Below are 25,218 nucleotides of genomic sequence, written 5' to 3'. Positions count from 1 at the left end.
TAATGAAATGAAACGCTTCGCATGGTTTCAGCATTGACATCTCACTCTTCACCGTACAGCATACTCAGTCAGTCATGAGGCGTTCAACCATCATCACTACACTCATAATTGGCTTGAGTGAAGTGGGCCCGACAATTTTCGAGTATAATTATTACGTGTGGTATATCCAATGTGTATGTGTCACTGTATGCTTTGCAGCGTGGTTAGGGCACATTCACTTGTGTGATATACTACAATGCAGACCTTGTCCAAAGTGGCAGTTGACATTTCGACCAGAGTGAGTCAACTTTTCAACCAGCACTCTAAATGGCCCTTGGAATATCCACTTTTTTATTTATTTAGATAACCCTTCATGAATGTATCTGATATTTCTGTGATGGGTTGATGATTCTTCCGCAAAGCCAAAGCCCTGCCCATTGACGCACTCATTCGCCGGGTCTAATATGTTTAATGCAGATAACGTTGATATCGGGCATCATGGTGCCCACATAGTCATTCTGCATGGGCTATCAATCTCGCTCTATTTAAATCTTTAGGGGCAACCTTTTGTCTCTGTCATGATCATGCGTTATGGTGATGACTGCTTGGAAGCCTGAAAAGAAAAAGTTGTTATTTTATTTGTCAGATTAAAAGCCGTATTTTGTGTTATTGGAGTGGCGCCCCATGGAGAAGGGGTTTAATTTAAACCAACATTTGTTTTTCCAACGATTAATCCCCCTTCAATTAAAATAAGTAAATGCAGCCTATGTCTGAAAGGCTTTCCCGAACGACCGCCTCGGGGATCTCTACTGTAATTGCTTCATGTTTGTTGTCACAAATGTCTCCGTGTAGATCAAAACTGAGCGATATATGGAGACCGGAACCTATCGCCGCCCGACGGAGAGCGCACCAGGCGGGCAGGGCAAAGTGAGGACGACCCCTTTAAGCATTCATCTACAGGACTACCCTATCTCCAGTAACTGGTCATTCATCTCCATAGCCGCCATATTTCAGGGAAAATAACGTTTCAATACTCAAGTCAAACTAGGGAAACATTTTCTGCGCCCCCGGTTTGCTGTGCGCTCACAGTTCCTGGTGGGGTCGGACGCATAGCCCCACTCAGACGCGTTGTGACAGAAACAAGCCTCCGCATCTGGGAAGAGTGAACAATCTTCTCCTCGCCTCGTAACGAGATTTGAAGCCTCTCCCTTTATCAAACCAACGGACATCGTCGGATACCAACGACTTATAATGACACTTTAAGTCACCATCTTACCGCGCGCTGGTGTGTGCTGTCTCTGGTATTATTTTTCATTTTCACACTGAGGGCGAAAAGGGGGGAAACAGACAACTCGTACATCTCCAAGTTTTCGGGTTGTCGGTCGCAGTGGAGGGAGCGAGAGGCGATGGCAGACCCGGTGACAGCAGCGCTCGCTCTCCTGGTTCTCACCTTGGCAAGTGAGTAATCTCTCCAAATCTATTCGGCCCTGTGCGGGACCGGGACCCCCGGGGTACCCTGGGTATACTTAGACTGGACCATAACTATAGCTTACCATGCCTCTTCATATTGTGATTCGGCCGCGACACATCCTGCATATCCATGGTCCTTACAGGATGGGGGCAGCCTATTTTTAACGATTCTAATTATTCATAATTTGGTTTGAATATCAAGACATAAAAAAGTCAAAGACAAATATTCGAATTCCTGTCTGGATAGCACCTAGGCTATGCGTAACGGGTGTTATGTTAATAGTTGTTTATATGAGAGGCTAGCCTACTGTTGTAAATTATGATGATGTTACAATTATTTCCCTGCTTTGATAACATTATATATTTTCAACGGACAGACCAGTGGGGGGACGTATTGCAGGTATTCGGTGCGTCAGATTGTGTTTAGACACGTGCTTTTAACGGCTCCGTTAACTAACGTGCTCGCTTTTTACACAACATACACGCTGGCTGTTATGCACTGCGCAGCAATGTGTGACATACACACACAGGCCCAGAGAGAGGTCTCCGAATTTCACACACAGTATTCATCTTTATTAGGCTTGAAGCTAACAGGCCTAAGGTTTAAATATTTTGGCCGAATTGTAGAAATGATCAAACTGACTCATCATAACACTTCTTTGAAATATTTTGACAATATAGGTATTTTATGACAGCCATTTAAATTATGTGTCTAATTGAACACACACAATGCCAAATAAACCTGCTTGATTAGGCTTTTATGATTTCATAATGGCTAATTGTGCTTAATGGTTCACTGCTGATGATGATTAGGACATCAAGGTGCCTTTCCACCCTTGATTTGGAATATATACGTTTTACTCAAACCCAAAGAGGAATTAAAATACGTTCCTTTGATTTACCTCTACATTGTAGATATGTCGGTGCGTCACATCTTTAATAGTATGCTAATGCAGTCCCATGGTGCTGAATTTCTGCCCCTTTTACCAACGCTATCCAAGGTGCTGAATACGGGCTCTTTTAAGGACGCTGTCCAAGGTGCTGAATAAGGGCCACTTTTACAGACGCTGTCCAAGGTGCTGAATTAGGATAGGCCTACGTTTCAGTTTAGTCATGCTATTCAACTCAGTCTACTCTAAGCTGGTGGTGAACACTGGGGCTGTTGGAAAATACTGTTTCACTCCAAAAGCACAAGTCTCCCATAATTAGATACTTGGATTCTCAGATAGGCCTAATGAGTGGTCACCCTGTGAATGTTTTCTCAACTTCCCTTATCTTCCTCCTGAGGACATGTAGTGAACACATGCAGACTGGATGCTCAGCCTGTTCTCCGAGAGCTGTCTCGGGAGACAACATAGCGTGACTGTGTCACTGTCACCTCTTGTCTCACTCTGTCTGGAAACCACTCAATCTGGCAACCGCCTCTGTAGAGTTTAGCTTCGTGCGCTCACTGTCTTGCACTCTCTCTCTCTCTTTTTTTGGAGGGGGAGGGGGGTGCCTGTAAAGTTTGGAGGGTTGTAAAGATTAGTCTCTTTTACTCACTATTTTTCTGTCTGGCTGCAACTCTCTCGTTCACATACTCTTTTCTTTTCATCTGTCTGTCTCTACCTCCATCTCTCTCTCTCTCTCTCTCTCCCTCCCTCCTCCTCTAACCCCTCTCTCCCCCAGTAGCAGCTGCATGCTGTAGTGGTAGCCTATAGTGCGGTGTGCTAACGCGTGCTAAAGCTAACTCTGATTAGATCTCTTGTTTGTTCACTGGTTCTCAATGCCCAGGAGTGCAGGAGAGGGAATCACACGCTAGCAGTCTTTAGCTTAATGCACGCATGCACACCCACCCCAAAGAATAGAATACTTCCCTGGTTAATCAGGTGACCATTTTCAGAGAGCAGAAAAACATATGATAGAGGGAGAGAGAGAGAGAAATCGGAGAACGAGAGAGCGAGGAAGAGAGAAAAAGAAAGAGAAAGAGAGAGAGAAGTAGAGTGGTCTCTTATGTAGATGACGTTCTGTGAGAGCCAGCAGCAGGAGTTGCATCAGTTGGTTTTAGAAACCAGGCTCTACTCCCGCTCCTTCCCATGGCCACATTAGTTGATGTGAGAATGACAGACAGGGAAAGGAGAACAGAAGAAAACCATTCTCCCTAACCTGCCTTTGTTCCGCTCGACCTGCACTTGTAACCTGTTACTGTCGCTGGAAACGAGAGTGGAGAGCGGAGCAGAGGGGGACAAAGAAAGAGAGGAGAGGAAGAGCAAGGGAAGAGAGGAGGGGGAGGAAAGAGGAGAGCAAGGGAAGAGAGGGGGGAGGAGAGAGGAGAGCAAGGGAAGAGAGGAGATGGGAGGAGAGAGGAGAGAGGAGCAAGGGAAGAGAGGGGGGGGAGAGGAGAGCAACGGAAGAGAGGAGGGGGAGGAGAGAGGAGCAAGGGAAGAGAGGAGGGGGAGGAAAGAGGAGAGCAAGGGAAGAGAGGAGGGGGAGGAGAGAGGAGAGCAAGGGAAGAGAGGAGGGGGAGGAGAGAGGAGCAAGGGAAGAGAGGAGGGGGAGGAGAGAGGAGAGCAAGGGAAGAGAGGAGGGGGAGGAGAGAGGAGAGCGAGGGAAGAGAGGAGGGGGAGGAGAGAGGAGAGCAAGGGAAGAGAGGAGATGGGAGGAGAGAGGAGAGCAAGGGAAGAGAGGAGATGGGAGGAGGAAAAACAGGGCCGTGCACAGACCATTCAGGGGACAGGTGCTCAAAATGAAAAAAGGGCTCAGCACCCCCCATTTATTTTTTACCGATTGTGACTTGTTTTAAATGCTTTTAAACCATATAATATGAATCATCTTTTAACTGGTATACGTCTGGATAGTGGCTTGTGTGGATCATGTCGTAGTTTAAACATAACAGTACTGCCACAGCAGCATACCATTTGATCAACACTTGATAACACTTGATTTACATCATCATATATATTCAGCCTGGTTGGCTGATAGCCTGCGGTTAGCTAGAGTCTAGACTAGCTGTGTTTCTGCTGCCCTGACACACATGTGAAACCCCCGACAGGAAGGGATGTAGCTGGGTCGGAGGGTCGCAGATGCAACCTCTCCTCTCTATGTCACTCTGCATCTCTCTCTGATGCGCGTATCAGCCAAGCAGACCCAATATTGATGATGGAAATCAAGTGTTATTCTGCTGTGGCAATACTGTTGATATTTGAACTAGGTAGCCTGCTACACACACTGGACCAGTGAACGCAACTTAAGCCATGCATGTTTGGAAACTGGGCTCACGCAATCTCTGTACAGGGCATACTGGGGAAAAGGCACAACCGGGCGCATGCAATCTCTGTACAGGGCAGACCAACGGACAGGACTGGGCGGGTTGTGGCAAACTTGACGACGTCACAAAGACTTGTGTCTGTGCACGTGCCTGAGGGAAATGGAAGAGAGGAGGGGAGTTGGGGGAGGAGAGCAGGCTGGAGGAGGGCTGATGTGAAGAAGTGCGGCAGGGTGTTCCGTGAGGGTGTAGTTATTCGCAGCGTGGGAGTGTAATGTTGCCTGTCAGCTGGAACACAAGTGCCCCTGAGACTGGGAGCAGAGCATACACACACACACACACACACACACACACACACACACACACACACACACACACACACACACACACACACACACACACACACACACACACACACACACACACACACACACACACATACACACACACACACCACCAGCAACAACAAGAGTTCAAACACGGCCTGCACAGTTACAACAATGATCACAGTCAGCACAATTACCACCATTACAAGATTCACAGTCAGAGCAGCCAAAACACAAGGTTAACCGAAACAGGCCACCATAGGCAGCTACAGATATAGTATTTTATACATCATAACCAGTCTCATACTGAATATACTGTATAGCTGATTTCTGGTAGATGTAGGTGCAGGGTAGAGGCAGACACAGTGGAAGGGAAGGCTGAAGTGTTTGACCCTGACAAGGCAATATCACCACCATGGGTCATTAAATCATTTACACACTGGATACTTCTTCTGCCCATGAAGAAACAGATTATTTGGGATCATTTTGATAATTTGTCTGAAGTATAACCAAGGTGTGTTTGTATGTTTGTGCGTTGCGGAAGAGACTGTTGTTGTTTTGGCCGGTAGGAAATAAAAGAGTCATAGTAAAAGATTTGAGTTTCAGGCTTTCTGCATGTGAGATGATGCTGTTTATATTTGAGTACAGATGAATTATTGAAGCAGTTAGAGTGCAGCAAGGTGAAGGAGGAGGAAAAGGAGGAGGGGGAGGAGGAGGAGGGGGAGGGGGAGGAGGAGGAGGAGGAGGAGAAAGAAGAGGGGGTGGAGGAAGAGGAGGGGGAGGAGGAAGAGGAGGTGGAGGAAGAGGAGAAGGAGGATTATAAGAATCATTGCGGTTAGAGAGCTGTGTGTCCTGTTTAGATGTAGACAGCTGTGTGTCCTGTTTAGATGTAGAGAGCCGTGTGTCCTGTTTAGGTTTAAAGTGAAGACCTGTGTTTCCTGTTTAGGTTTAAAGTAAAGACCTGTGTGTCCTGTTTAGGTTTAAAGTAAAGACCTGTGTGTCCTGTTTAGGTTTAAAGTAAAGACCTGTGTGTCCTGTTTAGGTTTAAAGTAAAGACTTGTGTGTCCTGTTTAGGTTTAAAGTAAAGACCTGTGTGTCCTGTTTAGGTTTAAAGTAAAGACCTGTGTGTCCTGTTTAGGTTTAAAGTAAAGACTTGTGTGTATGTGTAAGAGTCTGAAGTATTTTATATGTGGTCTGGGCTGCATCTCAACCTATAGAGCCCTAAAGGCCCTGGTCAACAGTAGTGCACTATATACACTATCCAATGAGGGTTCTTCGGCTGTCCCCATAGGAGAACCCTTTGAACAGCCGTTTTTGAATAAAGGTAGAACCCTTTTGGTTCCAGGTATTACCCTTTTGGTTTCCTCCCCACAGGGGGTTCTACATGGAACCCAAAAGAGTTCTAACTGGAACAAAAAAGGGTTCTCCTAATGGGGACAGCTAAAGAGTGTAGGAAATCGGGTGCCAGTTTGCTGGTCTCAGTGGGGGAGTGTTCATCAGTAGGTCATCTGAGGTCCCTGACAACCTACTTCACTGCCTGGAGGTCTGCAGTATGGATGATACTGCCCACCGCTCACTTCTCTGAACGGAGAAAAGGTTAACAGGTTTTCATCCTGATTCACTGAATCTTCCTGGAAAGAGACTGTAAACGAAGGCAACATAATCCAATCAAATGACTATCCTAATCTGCTCATTGTTTCCATGTCTCTGTGTCTCCAAATCTCAACTCTATGTTGTACTGAGCTCTATTCCCCTCAACGCTCACTGCTATCTCTCTCTCTCTCTCCCTCCCTCTCTATATAGATCTCTCTCTCTCTCTGTCTCTGTCTGTTTGTCTAATCCTGGCTGATTGTTCATCGACAGTACCACACCTCTCTCCGGATGCCTCCTGTGTGTATCAGCATCATGTCAACACCTCTCAGATGCCTCCTGTGTGTATCAGCATCATGTCAACACCTCTCAGATGCCTCCTGTGTGTATCAGCATCATGTCAACACCTCTCAGATGCCTCCTGAGTGTATCAGCATCATGTCAACACCTCTCAGATGCCTCCTGTGTGTATCAGCATAATGTCAACACCTCTCAGATGCCTCCTGTGTGTATCAGCATCATGTCAACACCTCTCAGATGCCTCCTGTGTGTATCAGCATCATGTCAACACCTCTCAGGATGCCTCCTGTGTGTATCAGCATCATGTCAACACCTCTCAGATGCCTCCTGTGCGTATCAGCATCATGTCAACACCTCTCAAATGCCTCCTGTGCGTATCAGCATAATGTCAACACCTCTCAGATGCCTCCTGTGTGTATCAGCATCATGTCAACACCTCTCAGATGCCTCCTGAGTGTATCAGCATCATGTCAACACCTCTCAGATGCCTCCTGTGTGTATCAGCATCATGTCAACACCTCTCAGATGCCTCCTGTGTGTATCAGCATCATGTCAACACCTCTCAGATGCCTCCTGTGTGTATCAGCATCATGTCAACACCTCTCAGGATGCCTCCTGTGTGTATCAGCATCATGTCAACACCACTCAGATGCCTCCTGAGTGTATCAGCATCATGTCAACACCTCTCAGATGCCTCCTGTGTGTATCAGCATCATGTCAACACCTCTCAGATGCCTCCTGTGTGTATCAGCATCATGTCAACACCTCTCAGATGCCTCCTGTGTGTATCAGCATCATGTCAACACCTCTCAGGATGCCTCCTGTGTGTATCAGCATCATGTCAACACCTCTCAGATGCCCCCTGTGCGTATCAGCATCATGTCAACACCTCTCAGATGCCTCCTGTGTGTATCAGCATCATGTCAACACCTCTCAGATGCCTCCTGTGCGTATCAGCATCATGTCAACACCTCTCAGATGCCTCCTGTGCGTATCAGCATCATGTCAACACCTCTCAGATGCCTCCTGTGCGTATCAGCATCATGTCAACACCTCTCAGATGCCTCCTGTGCGTATCAGCATCATGTCAACACCTCTCAGATGCCTCCTGTGCGTATCAGCATCATGTCAACACCTCTCAGATGCCTCCTGTGTGTATCAGCATCATGTCAACACCTCTCAGATGCCTCCTGTGTGTATCAGCATCATGTCAACACCTCTCAGATGCCTCCTGTGTGTATCAGCATCATGTCAACACCTCTCAGATGCCTCCTGTGTGTATCAGCATCATGTCAACACCTCTCAGATGCCTCCTGTGTGTATCAGCATAATGTCAACACCTCTCAGATGCCTCCTGTGTGTATCAGCATCATGTCAACACCTCTCAGATGCCTCCTGTGTGTATCAGCATCATGTCAACACCTCAGATGCCTCATGTGTGTATCAGCATCATGTCAACACCTCTCAGATGCCTTCTGTGTGTATCAGCATAATGTCAACACCTCTCAGATGCCTCCTGTGTGTATCAGCATCATGTCAACACCTCTCAGATGCCTCCTGTGTGTATCAGCATCATGTCAACACCTCTCAGATGCCTCCTGTGCGTATCAGCATCATGTCAACACCTCTCAGATGCCTCCTGTGCGAATCAGCATCATGTCAACACTTCTCAGATGCCTCATGTGTGTATCAGCATCATGTCAACACCTCTCAGATGCCTCCTGTGTGTATCAGCATCATGTCAACACCTCTCAGATGCCTCCTGTGTGTATCAGCATCATGTCAACACCTCTCAGATGCCTCCTGTGTGTATCAGCATCATGTCAACACCTCTCAGGATGCCTCCTGTGTGTATCAGTGACTGTTTCAACTAGCTACCTTAAGAAGAATGCACTAACTGCAAGTCACTCTGGATAAAAAAATGTAAACGGTGCCATCATTTGAAGTGCATTACAGGGGTGAGAATAGCCTAATGGAGGGGAACGGGTGAGTGGAACACAGTGAGCTGACGTGAACCATGTGGCTAATCCAGTCAACTGGAGAAAACCATAACCTCAACTCCCCATCATACGGCAGCCACTGGACTGTGGGGGTTTAGACGGTGTGTGTGTGTGTGTGTGTGTGTGTGTGTGTGTGTGTGTGTGTGTGTGTGTGTGTGTGTAGGTGGGTGTATCGGACCGTCAGTAAAGACACAGTCACGTCACAAATGTTTGTCAGATCAGAGACTATATAATGTACACACACATCTCTGGAGGGATGTTGAATATTGCATACTCATTGCAGCGGCAACAGGCGATGAGAACATCCCACGACCCTGCAGTCCAAATTAGAAGGATCTTCGCTCTGTGCAAGATTGAAATCTCACTTCACTAAACACTGCGTGTGTATATGTGTGCGTGTCTGATGTGTGTTTGTGTGTTTTTGTGTGCGTTTGTGTGTGTGTGTCCACTAATCAAGCATCCAATTATGCTAATCAAGAGGCAGTTAGTTCAGAAGCCCATGAAACCCTGTGAGTCAGCTGTGGACTGCATCGTCTAATGTTGTGGCTCACTGGCTCACTGCTAAATGACAGTCCTCTGTGGAAGGCTTAGACTCTGTTAGGCTGTGTTATGTAAAGATATGCACAGTGAGGATGATACCAGGGCATTATGAATATGGACTTGGTGATATGAACAAAAATATAAACGCAACATGCAACTATTTCAACGATTTTACTATTTCAACGAATTACAGTTCATATAAGGAAATCAGTTCATTGAAATAAATTCATTAGGCCATAATCTATGGATTTCACATGACTGGGCAGGGGTTCAGCCATGGGTGGGCCTGGGAGGACATAGGCCCACCCACTGGGGAGCTAGGCCCTGCCAATCAGAATTATTTTAAGGGCTTTATTTTGTATTTTTTTGCCTAATTTCGTGGTAGTAGTTACGGTCTTGTCTCATCGCTGCAACTCCCGTACGAACTCGGGAGAGGTGAAGGTGAAGAGCCATGCGTCCTCCGAAACACAACCCAACCAAGCCGCACTACTTCTTGACACAATGCCAGAAGCCAGACGCACCAATGTGTCGGAGGAAACACTGTACACCTGGCGACCGTGTCAGTGTGCACTGCGCCCGGTCCGCCACAGGAGTCGCTAGTGCACAATGAGACAAGGATATCCCTGCCGGCCAAACCTTCCCTAACCCGGACACCGCTGGGCCAATTGTGCGCCGCCCCATGGGCCTCCCAGTCGCGGCAGCTGCGACAGAGCCTGGGCTCGAACCCAGAATCTCTGGTGGCACAGCTAGCACTGCGATGCAGTGCCGTAGACAACTGCACCACCCGGGAGGCCGTACAAAAGGGCTTTATTACACACTCCTCAGTTTCATAATCTGTCCTGGTGGCTGGTCTCAGACTATCACGCAGGTGAAGAAGCCGGATGTGGAGGTCCTGGGCTGGCGTGGTTACACATGGTCTGCGGTTGTGAGGTCGGTTGGACGTACTGCCAAATTCTCAAAATTACGTTGGAGACGGCTCTTAGTAGAGAAGTTACATTCAATTCTCTGGCAACAGCTCTGCTGGATATTCCTGCAGTCAGCATTCTAATTGCATGCTCCTTCAAAACTTGAGACATGTTTGGTATTGTGTTGTGTGACAAAACTTCACATTTTAGAGTGGCCTTTTATTATCCCCAGCACAAGGTGCACCTGTGTAATGATCATGCTGCTCACTAACAGGGAAGTAAACAAATTTGTGGGCAACATTTGAGAGAAACAAGCTTTTTGTGCGAATGGAACATTTCTGGAATATTTTATTTCAGCACATGAAACATGGGACCAACACTTTACATGTTGCGTTTATATTTTAGTTCAGTGTAGTACAAATATCAAGTAGAAGGGTAGTTGTAGAGTGAACTATATAAGAGTTTTTAAAGTTCAATATACACAGTCCATGTCTCAATTGTCTCAAGGCTTAGAAATGCTCCTCCCCTTCATCTACACTGATCAATAAGGGATCATAACTTTTTCTGGATTCACCTGGTCAGTCTATGTCATAGAAAGAGCAGGTGTTCCTAGTGTTTTGTCCACTCAGTTTAAATATGTACTATGAGTATGAATATGAACTAGCAGGGTTTGTTTTATAGGGCAAAATGAAACAGTAATAAGTCTTCAGTATGAATTTATAGAGAGGTCATTAGTTCAATATGATGATGTACTATAATGGGGATCTGATGAGTTGTACACAAACCAGTGATGATGTTATTAGGCCAGTAGGGATATATACTGTCAATGGTGTTTTGGGGTGCTGCTCTCTATGTATTTGGCTTAGAGTCCACTTGGAAAGTTCACCCGGCAGACACAGACTGGGACACTTGAATCACTGAGCATCAAATGTGGGTGTGGGGCAACAACATGGTATGTTGTCTTAATAAAGGTTCATTTTAATTTTTGCACGCCTTATCTGCCAGTTGTTACATCGTTTTATCTCTCTCTCCCTCTCTCTGTGTGTGTGTGTAGCTGCCTTGGGTGCGGAGATAGAGGAGCGACTGGTAACCCACCTGCTGTCTCCAGAGCGCTACAACAAACTGATCAGACCTGCTGTCAACAAGAGCCAACAGGTCACCATCCATATACAGGTGTCCCTAGCCCAGCTCATTAATGTGGTGAGCACACACACACACACACACACACACACACACACACACACACACACACACACACACACACACACACACACACACACACACACACACACACACACACACACACACACACACACACACACACACACACACACACACACTCTCTCATTCTCTCTCATGCTTTTCTCTCCATGTCTGTGTGTCTGTTACAGAATGAAAGAGAACAGATCATGACCACCAACTGCTGGCTGACTCAGGTATGGAATGACTACAGGTTGGTGTGGGACCCAGAAGAGTATGAGGGCATTAAGAAGGTTCGCCTCCCGTCTCAACACATCTGGCTGCCTGACATCGTCCTCTACAACAAGTGAGTGAGCTGTGTGCTATGTGAATATGATCCATATTGATAGCTCAGACACTATGGGTGTGTTTATAGTCATCTCAAACTATATAATTGCTCAATACAAGTGTTGTTTTTTGGTATTTTATTAGGATCCCCATTAGCTGTTGGGAAAGCAGGAGCTACTCTTCCGGGGGTCCACACAAAACATGACATAATACTATCAGGTTTTGGGTATGACCTAGAAACAGGAGACAAAGGGCTGTGAGACATGGGTTTAACTCTGGACACACGGAAGTTGGGATGGCAGTCTGCTTGTCGTCGATACCTGGAGGTGGTCTTGAGGAGGGTCGGAACAGTGTTGCGGGCGTATTCGACCCACACAAGCTACTGGCTCCGGGTGGTTGGGTTTGGTGGAGACCAGGTAGCGCAGAGTAGTTTCTAGGTTCTGGTTGGCTCACTCCGACTGGCCATGGACTGGGGGTGGAACCCGGAGGACAGGCTGGCCGACGACCTAATGAGTGTGCAGAACGCCTTCCAGATCCGGGATGAGAACTGAGGACCCCGGTCAGAGACCATGTCCACTGGCAGTCCATGGATCCGGACGACATGCTGAACCATGAGCTGGGCCGTCTCTTTGACAGAGGGTAGCTTGGGGAGAGGAATGAAGTGGGCGGCTTTGGAAAACCGATCCACTACGGTAAGGATGGCGGTGTTGCCATCAGACGGGGGGAGACACGTGACAACGTCCAGGGAGATGTGAGACCAGGGACGGTGAGGGACAGGCAGATGTTGGAGGAGACCAGCCGGAGCTTGCAGAAGAGTCTTGTTCTGTGCACAGACCGTGCAAGTGGCAACAAATGCTGAGACATCAGGAACCATGGTTGGCCACCAAAAGCGGTGTCGCACAAAAGCCAGGGTCCAACGGGAGCATGGGTGGCAGGCAAGCCTGGAGGAGTGGGCCTACTCGAGGACTGAGGAGCGGACCGCATCAGGAACGAACATCCGGTTATCTGGGCCCTCCCTGCGGTTCTGCTGAGAAAGCTGTTCCTCACGAACCTACTTCCCTATTCCCCAGCTGAGTGCCGTCGCCAGGCACGAGGTGGGAAGGATGGTCTCAGGTTCCGGGGTAGTAGCCGTGGGGCTATAGCGGCGTGACAGTGCATCCAGCTTGAAATGCTTGGATCCCAGCCAATATGAGAGGGAGAAGTTGAACTGGGTGAACACTAGGGCCCACCTAGCTTGCCTGGAATTGAGGCGCGTGGCGGTGCAATATTCCAGGTTCTTGTGGTCGGTCCACACAATGAAAGGATGTTCCGCCCTCTCCAGCCAGTGCCCCCACTCCCCACTCCTTTACCGTGAGAAGCTCACGATTCCCCACATTGTAGTTCCTCTCCGTAGTGTTGAGGCGAGGGGAGAAGCAGGCACAGGGATGTAACTTGAGGTCCAGGGCAGACCGCTGGGACTGGACAGCCGCCACTCCGACATCCGAAGCATCGGCCTCCACCACGAACTGGTGGGATGGGTCAGGAAGAAACCAAGATGGGTGCAGTGGTGAAGCGGAGATCCCGAAATGCCCGGTCAGCAGCTGGGGACCATGTGAACGGAACTTTGGGAGAGGTGAGTGCAGACAGGGGGGAAGCCAGGGTGCTGTAGCTCCAGTTAAGGCGGCAATAAAAGTTGGAGAAGCCCAGGAAACATTGCAGCTGCACTCTGGACGTAGGCTGGGGCCAATCCCCCACCGCTCTCATCTTCCCGGGATCCATCTGTACACTCCCTGCAGCGATGATGTGATCCAGAAAGGGGATGGTGGAGCAATGGAATTCGCACTTCTCTGCTTTTACAAAAAGCTGGTTCTCCAGGAGAAATTGGAGAACCTGACGGACGTGGAGCACGTGTTCTTGGGTGGAGTAGGAGAAGATGAGGATGTCATCAAGGTAGATGAAGACAAACCGGTTCAACATGTCATGGAGAACATCATTAACCCGAGCCTGGAACACAGCAGGGGCGTGACCAGATACTCGTTGTGGACGCTGGCCGTGTTGAAGGCAGTCTTCCACTCGTCCCCTTCCCGTATCCGCACCAGGTGGTAGGCATTCCATAGGTCCAGCTTAGAACACACGGTGGCCCCCTGGAGTGGCTCGAGGGTGAGGAGATGAGAGGTAGCGGGTAGCGGTTCTTCACTGTAATGTCGTTCAGACCTCGGTAGTTGATGCACAGGCGCAGGGTTTTGTCCTTCTTCTCCATAAAGAAGACCCCTTCGCCAGCGGAGTCCTCAATGTAGGTCTCCATAGCCTTGGTCTCCGGACCCGACAGAGAGTACAGTTGTCCCCGGGGCGGAGTGGTGCCTGGGAGAAGGTCAATCCCACAGTCATATGGTCAGTGCGGCGGTGACCCGGGCCTTACTGAACATCTCGTGGAGGTCCTGGTACTTCGCCGGAATGGCGGATGGGTCCGGGGAAACTTCCGAGCCCCCAGGAAGAAGTCCCGGGGCAGGCTACACTGACTTCAGGCAATGGGCGTGGCAGAATGGGCTCCAGCCCATGATGGCACCGGCAGACCAGTCAATGGGGGGATTGTATTGCTGAAGCCAGGAGAATGCCAATTCCACAGGAACCTGAGGAGACTTAATGAGCAGGAACTGGATCGTCTCGCTGTGGTTCCCTGACAGGCGTAGGTTGATAGGGATGGTATTGTGGGTGACCCGGCCTATAGAGCGCCCGTCCAGTGCTCTAATGTCCATGGGAATGGAGAGTGGCTGAGTGGGGATATCCAGCTCGGAAGCCAGAGTAGCATCCATAAAGCTCTCATCGGCCCCAGAGTCGATGAGTCCCTGAAGAGATTTCTACTGGTTCCAACACAGCAACATGGCATGAAAAGGGATGCGAGTAAGGGGAGATGCAAGGTATAGAACGGCAGGCAGGGTCAGGGCAGGCAGGACGGTCAAAACCGGGAAGGACTAGAAAACAGGAGCAAGAACAGACAGGAGAGAGGGACCTAACGCTGGTAGGTTTCACAAAACAAAATTAACTGGCAACAGACAAACAGAGAACACAGGTATAAATACACAGGGGATAATGGGGAAGATGGGCGACACCTGGAGGGGGGTAGAGACAAGCACAAAGACAGGTGAAACAGATCAGATCCCCCCCAGAGATTTCTACTGGTTCCAACACAGCAACATGGCATGAAAAGGGATGCAAGTAAGGGGAGAGGAAAAGTTCTCTGTATGGCCCACCAGAGTACTCGCTCCTACCGGTGAGCCTAGTCTTTTAGTGGACAGGTGGAGACGAAATGACCAGTAGTCGCTCAGTACAGTCAGTGTGAAACTGACAGTGTGAAACTTTCGGCAACGGAGCCGTCAGGGACTTCCGGTATACCTCGGAGGTGAGGTGGAATCCTTGGATGAGCGAGTGAAATCGAATCTCCTCTCTTTCCTTCGTTCCCATAGTCGCCCATCGATCCGGTAAAGGTGATGAGCGAGTCGAGATATGTCGGTAGTTCCCTGGCTGCAAGCTCGTCATTTACTTCCACCGATACTCCGCGTAGGAACATGTAGAATAGCGCTTCTGGGTTCCAAGCACTCTCAGCTGCCAACATGCGGAAATCCACTGCGTAGTCTGCCACACTATGGGAGTCTTGACGTAGCTGGAGCAGCTTGCGAGCAGCCTATCTCCCGGACAATGGAAAATCAAACACCTTCCAAACCTCCTCCACAAACTCCTCCAGACTGAGGCAGATGGTGGATTGTTGCTCCCATACTGCCGTGGCCCACGCGAGTGCCCTCCCGGACATCAGCATTATGATGTACGCTATCCTCGAGTGGTCCGAGGGGAACGAAGAGGGCTGCAGCTCAAAAATGAGGGAGCACTGGGAGAGAAAATCCTGGCAGGTTCTGTAATCCCCAGCGTAGCGTACCGGAGGAGGTAAGCGGGATTCTCGGGACACTGGGGTAGGCTGGGAGATCACAACCGACAACCCACGGAATTGCTCCAGCAATGTGTTAAACGCTCGGTCATATCGTTTGGCCAAGGTCTGGAACCCTTCCATGAGACCACGAAGCAACCCCCCGTGCCTTCCAATGGTGGCTCCTTGGGAGGAGAGTGCGTTGCGGAGCTGGTCCGAGTGTGCTGGGTCCGTCAGGGCCAGTTCGTACTATCAGGTTTCAGGTATGACCCAAATGCAGACAGTGTCGAAGAAACAAACATTTATTTCTAGTACAGGGACAGGCAAAAGACAGGTCAAAGGCAGGCAGAGGTCAGTAATCCAGAGAGTGTGCAAAAGGTCCAGAATGGCAGGCAGTCTCAGGGTCAGGGCAGGCAGGGGTCAATAATCCAGTGAGGTGGGGCAAGGTATAGAACAGCAGGCAGGGTCAGGGCAGGCAGGACGGTCAAAACCGGGAAGGACTAGAAAACAGGAGCAAGAACAGACAGGAGCAGGGGACCAAATGCTGGTAGGTTTCACGAAACAAAATGAACTGGCAACAGACAAACAGAGAACACAGGTATAAATACACAGGGGATAATGGGGAAGATTGTCGACACCTGGAGGGGGGTGCAGACAAGCACAAAGACAGGTGAAACAGATCAGGGTGTGACATACATAACGTTAATAGACAAGGACAGCTCAAGGACAGAACTACATCCATTTGAAAAAGGCACACGTAGTCTACATATAAATACAGGCACAAACTATCTAGCAATCATTGAAGTGATGTCGTCCCTGAATAATCTCCTCATACTCATCAGGATAATGAGTGAAAGGAAAAGCTTGGTAACACCTTGATTGAAGTGTGGGCTTACAGTCCCATCATGAGAAAGGTGGAGGTGGTAATAGCAGCAGCTAAAGTAAAGATGTGCTTACTATAACAATTTGAAGGGCGGGAACAGGAGACAGATATGAGGGCTTAGAGAGAGGGGACAGATGTGCACTGTGAAATCTGTAGAAAGGAGATTTGGATTATGAAATGCCTGTGTGATGAGTGTGATCACGGGCCAGGTCAGGTGGTTTGGGTGTAGAGCTACAGTTGTTTGGGAGTAGAGCTACAGTTGTTTGGGTGTAGAGCTATAGTTGTTTGGGAGTAGAGCTACAGTTGTTTGGGTGTAGAGCTATAGTTGTTTGGGAGTAGAGCTACAGTTGTTTGGGTGTAGAGCTATAGTTGTTTGGGAGTAGAGCTACAGTTGTTTGGGTGTAGAGCTACAGTTGTTTGGGAATAGAGCTACAGTTGTTTAGGTGTAGAGCTATAGTTATTTGGGTATAGAGCTACAGTTGTTTGGGTGTAGAGCTATAGTTATTTGGGTGTAGAGCTATAGTTGTTTGGGTGTAGAGCGATAGTTATTTGGGTATAGAGCTATAGTTGTTTGGGTATAGAGCTACAGTTGTTTGGGTGTAGAGCTACAGTTGTTTGGGTGTAGAGCTACAGTTACAGTGCCTTGCGAAAGTATTCGGCCCCCTTGAACTTTGCAACCTTTTGCCACATTTCAGGCTTCAAACATAAAGATATAAAACTGTATTTTTTTGTGAAGAATCAACAACAAGTGGGACACAATCATGAAGTGGAACGACATTTATTGGATATTTCAAACTTTTTTAACAAATCAAAAACTGAAAAATTGGGCGTGCAAAATTATTCAGCCCCTTTACTTTCAGTGCAGCAAACTCTCTCCAGAAGTTCAGTGAGGATCTCTGAATGATCCAATGTTGACCTAAATGACTAATGATGATAAATACAATCCACCTGTGTGTAATCAAGTCTCCGTATAAATGCACCTGCACTGTGATAGTCTCAGAGGTCCGTTAAAAGCGCAGAGAGCATCATGAAGAACAAGGAACACACCAGGCAGGTCCGAGATACTGTTGTGAAGAAGTTTAAAGCCGGATTTGGATACAAAAAGATTTCCCAAGCTTTAAACATCCCAAGGAGCACTGTGCAAGCGATAATATTGAAATGGAAGGAGTATCAGACCACTGCAAATCTACCAAGACCTGGCCGTCCCTCTAAACTTTCAGCTCATACAAGGAGAAGACTGATCAGAGATGCAGCCAAGAGGCCCATGGTCGCTCTGGATGAACTGCAGAGATCTACAGCTGAGGTGGGAGACTCTGTCCATAGGACAACAATCAGTCGTATATTGCACAATTCTGGCCTTTATGGAAGAGTGGCAAGAAGAAAGCCATTTCTTAAAGATATCCATAAAAATTGTTGTTTAAAGTTTGCCACAAGCCACCTGGGAGACACACCAAACATGTGGAAGAAGGTGCTCTGGTCAGATGAAACCAAAATTGAACTTTTTGGCAACAATGCAAAACGTTATGTTTGGCGTAAAAACAACACAGCTCATCACCCTGAACACACCATCCCCACTGCCAAACATGGTGGTGGCAGCATCATGGTTTGGGCCTGCTTTTCTTCAGCAGGGACAGGGAAGATGGTTAAAATTGATGGGAAGATGGATGGAGCCAAATACAGGACCATTCTGGAAGAAAACCTGATGGAGTCTGCAAAAGACCTGAGACTGGGACGGAGATTTGTCTTCCAACAAGACAATGATCCAAAACATAAAGCAAAATCTACAATGGAATGGTTCAAAAATAAACATATCCAGGTGTTAGAATGGCCAAGTCAAAGTCCAGACCTGAATCCAATCGAGAATCTGTGGAAAGAACTGAAAACTGCTGTTCACAAATGCTCTCCATCCAACCTCACTGAGCTCGAGCTGTTTTGCAAGGAGGAATGGGAAAACATTTCAGTCTCTCGATGTGGAAAACTGATAGAGACATACCCCAAGCGACTTACAGCTGTAATCACAGCAAAAGGTGGCGCTACAAAGTATTAACTTAAGGGGGCTGAATAATTTTGCACGCCCAATTTTTCAGTTTTTGATTTGTTAAAAAAGTTTGAAATATCCAATAAATGTCGTTCCACTTCATGATTGTGTCCCACTTGTTATTGATTCTTCACAAAAAAATACAGTTTTATATCTTTATGTTTGATGCCTGAAATGTGGCAAAAGGTCGCAAAGTTCAAGGGGGCCGAATACTTTCGCAAGGCACTGTATTTGGGTATAGAGATAGTTGTTTGGGTATAGAGCTGTAGTTGTTTGGGTATAGAGCTATAGTTGTTTTGGTTTAGAGCTATAGTTGTTTTGGTATAGAGCTGTAGTTGTTTTGGTATAGAGCTATAGTTGTTTGGGTGTCGAGCTATAGTTGTTTTGGTATAGAGCTATAGTTGTTTGGGTATAGAGCTATAGTTGTCTGGGTGTAGAGCTAGTTGTTTGGGTGTCGAGCTATAGTTGTTTGGATGTAGAGATAGTTGTTTTAGTATAGAGCTATAGTTGTTTAGGTATAGAGATGTATATTTGTAGATCTATAGTTGTTTAGGTATAGCGATATATATTTGTAGCTCTATAGTTGTTTAGGTATATATTTCTAGATCTATAGTTGTTTAGGTAAAGAGCTATATTTGTTTTTTGGGAATAGAGCTTGTTATTTGGGTATAGAGCTATAGTTGTTTGTGTACAGAGCTATAGTTATTTGAGTGTAGAGCTGTAGTTTTTTGGATAGAGCGCTATAGTTGTTTATGTATCTAGCTATTTTTTTGGGAATAGAGCTATAGCTGTTTGTTTATAGAGCTTGTTATTTGGGCATAGAGCTGTAGTTGTTTTCATATAGAGCTTTGTGAGTAGAGCTATAGTTGTTTGGGTATAGAGCTATATTTTTTTTAAATATCCGTTACTTTTCCAGGTAAGTGACCAGATTGGGAATTTAGCCAGGACATGAGGGTTAACACCCCTACTCTTACGATAAGTGCCATGGGATCTTTTAATGACCTCAGAGAGTCAGAACACCCATTTAACATCCCATCAGAAAGACAGCACCCTACATAGGGCAGTGTCCCCAATCACTGCCCTGGGGCAATTTTTAGACCAGAGGAAAGAGTGCCTCCTACTGGCCCTCCAACACCACTTCCAGCAGCATCGGGTCTCCCATCCAGGGACTGACCAGAACCAACCCTGCTTAGCTTCAGAAGCAAACCAGCAGTGGTATGCAAGTTGGTACAGCGCTGGCTAAATAGTTGTTAGTTGTTTGGGTAAAGGGCTATAGTTGTTTGTGTATAGAGATATAGTTGTTTCGGTGTAGAGCTATAGTTGTTTCGGTGTAGAGCTATAGTTGTTTCGGTGTAGAGCTATAGTTGTTTCGGTGTAGAGCTATAGTTGTTTCGGTGTAGAGCTATAGTTGTTTGTGTATAGAGCTATAGTTGTTTGTGTATAGAGCTATAGTTGTTTGTGTATAGAGCTATAGTTGTTTGTGTATAGAGCTATAGTTGTTTGAGTAGAGAGCTGTTGTTGTTTTGGTATAGAGCTATAGTTGTTTTGGTATAGAGCTATAGTTATTTGAGTAGAGAGCTATAGTTGTTTGGGTATAGCGCTATAGTTGTTTGTGTATACAGCTATAGTTGTGTGTTTATAGAGCTATAGTTGTTTTGGTATAGAGCTATAGTTATTTGAGTAGAGAGCTATAGTTGTTTTGGTATAGAGCTACAGTTGTTTGTGTATACAGCTATAGTTGTTTGAGTAGAGAGCTGTTGTTGTTTTGGTATAGAGCTACAGTTGTTTGTGTATACAGCTATAGTTGTTTGAGTAGAGAGCTGTTGTTGTTTTGGTATAGAGCTACAGTTGTTTGTGTATACAGCTATAGTTGTTTGAGTAGAGAGCTGTTGTTGTTTTGGTATAGAGCTATAGTTGTTTGTATATAGAGCTATATAGAGACTTTTAAGCAGCTGTATATTTAGAACACGAGGAGACTATAGAGGAGTATTTGGTTTGTGTGTGTGTTGTTAGGAGCAGAGCAGTGTGATGGCTGGATTCCTCCTGACCTGCTCTATAATTGACAACACTTTAATGTATAATGCAACACCTGCAGCCTGGTGAGAATCTAAAATCGAAACCTCCGCAGATTCAGGCCTGTCTGACGCAGTGCCCCCCCCCTGTCCCCGCCTGTGTCCCTTGTCCCCAAGCACAACAACCCAAATGCCCAGTCGACAACACCACTTAACATCTCTCTCTCTCTCTTCCTGTGTGTGTCTTAATCTAACGCTGGCATCCACCCTCCCCCCCCGTTGTCTCTCAACTTTGTGTTCCTTTGTCTTTTTGAGTGGTCTGTGTTATAGTGGGTACTGTTCACGTGTGTTTCATTGTGTGTGTTGAACAGACGACTTCTACGCATGTATCTGTGCGGTGTCTCTGACCCCTCTCCTCTCTCTCTCCCCGTGCTCTCCTGTCTTGTAAACGCTGATAGGAACTACCAGGTCTCATTTCACATTGACACTTTAGTCATTTAGCAGACGCTCGTATCCAGAGCGACTTATGGTTGGTGCGTTCATCTTAAGATAGCTAGGTGGGACAACCGCATAGAAAGTACATTTTTCCTCAATAACGTAGTTGTCAGTAGAGTCAGAGCTAGGAGGGGAGGTGGGGGGGTCAAGTGCAAGTTAAGTGTATTTAAAAAAAAAAAAGTATCCTTCTAATATGTGTCTGTGTACATGTGCTGCTTCTGACTCCTTTCTGTCTTGTCTTCACCTCAGTGCGGATGGGAACTACGAGGTGTCATTCTACTCCAACGCTTTGGTCTCCAACAATGGAGAGGTGTACTGGCTGCCCCCCGCCATCTACAAGTCGGCCTGCAAGATCGAGGTCCGCGACTTCCCCTTCGACCAGCAGAACTGCACGCTCAAATTCCGGTCCTGGACCTACGACCACACGGAGATCGACCTGATCCTGCTCAGCGACTTCGCCAGCCGCGACGACTTCAAGCCCAGCGGCGAGTGGGACATCGTGTCTCTGCCGGGACGCAAGAACGAAGACCCCTCTGACATCACCTACCTGGACATCACCTATGACTTCATCATCAAGCGCAAGCCACTGTTCTACACCATCAACCTCATCATCCCCTGTGTGCTGATCACCTCTCTGGCCATCCTGGTGTTCTACCTGCCGTCTGACTGTGGAGAGAAGATGACTCTCTGTATCTCGGTCCTCCTGGCCCTCACTGTGTTCCTGCTGCTGATCTCCAAGATCGTTCCGCCTACGTCCCTGGCTGTCCCTCTCATAGGGAAGTATCTGATGTTTGCCATGGTGCTGGTCACCTTCTCCATCGTCACCAGTGTGTGTGTGCTCAACGTGCACCACCGCACGCCCTCCACACACACCATGCCCCGCTGGGTTAAACGCCTCTTCCTGCACCGCCTCCCCTCCTTCCTGTTCATGCGTCGGCCGGGCAGCTCCAACATCCGGGAGAGGTTCCGCCAGAAGCACCAGCGGCGTTCCTACTCCGACCTGAAGCTGAGAGACGGGGCGGTGGCGGTGGCCGCGGGGGGGATGGGGGTGGCAGGGGGGTCTGGGATGGGCAGCGCTGACTCCTTCTATGTGAACGAGGAGTCGGCCAAGCGCTACGGCTGGAAGATCAGTGACCTGTCAGAGAATACAGAGTTCAGGAAGAGGATGACGGTGAAGTGTCACGCAGATGTGGAGGAGGCAGTGGACGGGGTGCGCTACGTCGCCGAGAAGATGAAGATCGAGGATAACGATGAGGGGGTGAGTGTGTGCGTGTGTGTGTGTGTGTGAGGAGCAATAGCCTTGAGATGATATGAGCTGAGGTGACATTTACAGCGGATATAGTACATCACGTTGTATCTCTGACAGTTTGTATGTCTATTCACTCGGAGCCCTTTCAATAGTTTTGACACAATATTGTTGTGCTTCTGTTGTCTTCCAAATCTGAAATCGTGGACCGCTCTTTTTGTTTCCTGCCACAGGTCATCGAGGACTGGAAGTACGTTGCCATGGTGATAGACCGGCTGTTCCTGTGGATATTTGTGTTTGTGTGCATCACCGGGACGTTGGGGCTGTTCATGCAGCCCCTCTTTCAGAGCTACAACACACCCACTGCAGATGACCTGGAGCAGAACTGACCTACGACCTTTGACCTGAAACATGACCCTGACGCCCCCCCCAACACCCTCATGGGGAAAAACCACCTCGAGGGAAACAGCTACTTACCAACACCTTGAAACAGAACTGTGTCATTTTGACACACTCACATACTGTACGCACACACAGCACACCCGCCCCCACAACACCAACCAACGCCCCTCATCCTCCCTCTTAAAGGGATAGTTCATCCAAATTACAAAATTACACGTTGGTTTCCTTACCCTGTAAACAGTCTATGGACAAGGTATGACAGCAATCCATTATTTGGTTTAGTTTCACTGGCACTGTTTCTAAATGCTAATAATTTATGCTACAAATGCTAAAACATTAGCCTTTAGAAACAGTGCCATTGGAATTAAACCAAATCATGGATTGCTGTCATACCTTGTCCATAGACTGTTTACAGGGTAAGGACATCGACCCCACCCCTCATAACTGTCATCCCCACATCAGTCCATCCCTCTATCCTCTCCTCCCCCTCTGTCACCCACAGAAGGTCAAAAGGACAGGAACCACTCAGGATAGGACTCTCCTTCTTCCTCTGTATTGATTCTTCTCCACCCTGCTTTGATTCAAATCCCTCCTTTACAACTCGTTCAACTCTTTTCTAGTTCAGCCTGAGTTTAATTCATTCACAACTCATTGGTTGTTGCAACCAGACGGTGTCGGGCCTCGCATGCCGAATAAGGGTATTTTGTTTTTTATTTTCTATCTGTATTTCATTTGATAAGGAGAGGAGACAATATTTTCTGCACTGTTCCTGAATCATTTGCTGAGCCCAAAGATACGCGCGCGCACACACACACACACACACACACACACACACACACACACACACACACACACACACACACACACACACACACACACACATAACGAGTCTGACACTGGCACGAAGACGACAACAAAGCCGCTAGTCTCTCCGTGTGTCCTCATCCAGCACAGACAGACACACGTACATAACGCTTGCCTTCAGACAGAGACGGAGAGACGCATTTCTTTAGACAGGAACGCCAGCAGGCTTGTTAGTTTGCTGTGAAAGGGGAAGCCTTGACTGTCTCCCCTCACGCTACAAGGTGTTGAGTGAGTACTACTGTACAGTATTTGGGACTGTTTCTGGCCCCAGGTGGTCAGTCACTTGGACTTTCAAAGCGATTACTTTCCTTTTAAGCTGTCCGGTTTATGTTATGTTCAAAATGGTTGTTCTTATGTTTGGAAGGAGGGAGGGACCAATGGAAAGCTAGCTGTAAAGTAAACCCAAAATGACCATACAATTGTTGTCCCTCAGGTTTGCATCTCTTAAAGGTACAGTACGCTGGTTTTGTCTAAGCAGTGTTCAATCGCACAACGGTTGCCAGGGAACCAGCAGCAATATGTACAGTATTTTATACACAGGTACCCCGTAAACAAACCGGTCAAACTGAACAGCGTTTGGCTCTGCACTAGCAATCTTCCAGAGCAGTGTAAACATTGCTTTGCATTTTTCAGAAATCTTTTACCCAAGTCTGTGAAACTCTTTGTTGTCACGGTCATACAGTGTGCCCACTCTGTCACTGCTAGCCAATGGAAGGCGTACTTCACACATTTCAAGTTAAAGCGCAAGTTCCGTTCTCATTTCATGTATTTATTTTCATCGGTGAAAAGAAGGGGACATGTATTTTCATTCCCACTGGCCAGTTATGTGACCTGTTTCGCTTAATTACAGGAAGTGACGATGCTGATGTCATGTCAAAGGGATCAATAAAAGGAAATAACGGGATTCTGGGATGTGGTTCTGTGTGGCTCAGTTGGTAGAGCATGGCGAGCATGGCGCTCGGGGTCGGGATTCGGCTCCTACGATCATATGAACACACGTAAGACGTGGACAATGTGTCGACTAGAAGGAAATGAGCTTCAAAACGGCCAACGTCTCCCGTTGCTCCGTGGCATTTGTGGGATTTTTGTTCTCTCTCTGCCAACAAGAGAGGTGTGAACAGTTTGGTGTCGCATGGGTTGCGAGATGGGGGTTTGTTGCTACGCCGATAAATGGCATTATCCATCCAGACCTTTGCCTCCTAGGACATTTGTTTGACCGGACCTTCTCAAATAGACTTGCCTAGTTAAATAAAGGTTAAATAAAGGTTAAATAAAGGTTAAATAAAAAAATAAATAGTATTTGAGTACCCCTGGCCTATTTAAAGACAATAATAATTCTGTTTCACATAACGTCACATACTGCTGTTTACCCTTTTCTCACCAGGGTTTTTACATAACATTAAGACCAAAGATATGGCTAGTTTGTTAACAAGCATTGGACTTACAACCTCATTGAAGCTGACAGACCATATGACAAACAATATCCTCGAGGTATTTCT

At 47.3% G+C, this 25,218-nt stretch overlaps 1 protein-coding gene across 1 annotated transcript; it reads left to right on the top strand.

The window, feature by feature from the left end:
- Positions 1-857: 857 nt before the first annotated feature.
- LOC110505023 (neuronal acetylcholine receptor subunit beta-2) lies at positions 858-24,623 on the top strand. The gene is made up of 5 exons (XM_021583958.2): positions 858-1,437; positions 11,409-11,554; positions 11,746-11,900; positions 21,457-22,465; positions 22,687-24,623. The coding sequence occupies exons 1-5, from the start codon at positions 1,386-1,388 to the stop codon at positions 22,840-22,842; spliced, it is 1,518 nt and encodes a 505-aa protein (XP_021439633.1). The 5' UTR covers positions 858-1,385; the 3' UTR covers positions 22,843-24,623.
- Positions 24,624-25,218: the final 595 nt, after the last annotated feature.

The sequence above is a fragment of the Oncorhynchus mykiss genome, chromosome 31 (genome assembly GCF_013265735.2).
Source record: "Oncorhynchus mykiss isolate Arlee chromosome 31, USDA_OmykA_1.1, whole genome shotgun sequence".
Taxonomy (NCBI): Eukaryota; Metazoa; Chordata; class Actinopteri; order Salmoniformes; family Salmonidae; genus Oncorhynchus; species Oncorhynchus mykiss.
Note: the sequence above shows the minus strand (reverse complement) of the source record. Positions and strands in the feature narration are given on the sequence as shown.

Bases quoted from the DNA above. Each gene is read 5' to 3' on its own strand.
- LOC110505023 (XM_021583958.2), top strand. From the start codon at position 1,386: ATGGCAGACCCGGTGACAGCAGCGCTCGCTCTCCTGGTTCTCACCTTG. The intron at 1,438-11,408 runs GTGAGTAATCTC...GTGTGTGTGTAG, and splicing joins CCTGGTTCTCACCTTGGCAA to CTGCCTTGGGTGCGGAGATA. The intron at 11,901-21,456 runs GTGAGTGAGCTG...TCTTCACCTCAG, and splicing joins GACATCGTCCTCTACAACAA to TGCGGATGGGAACTACGAGG.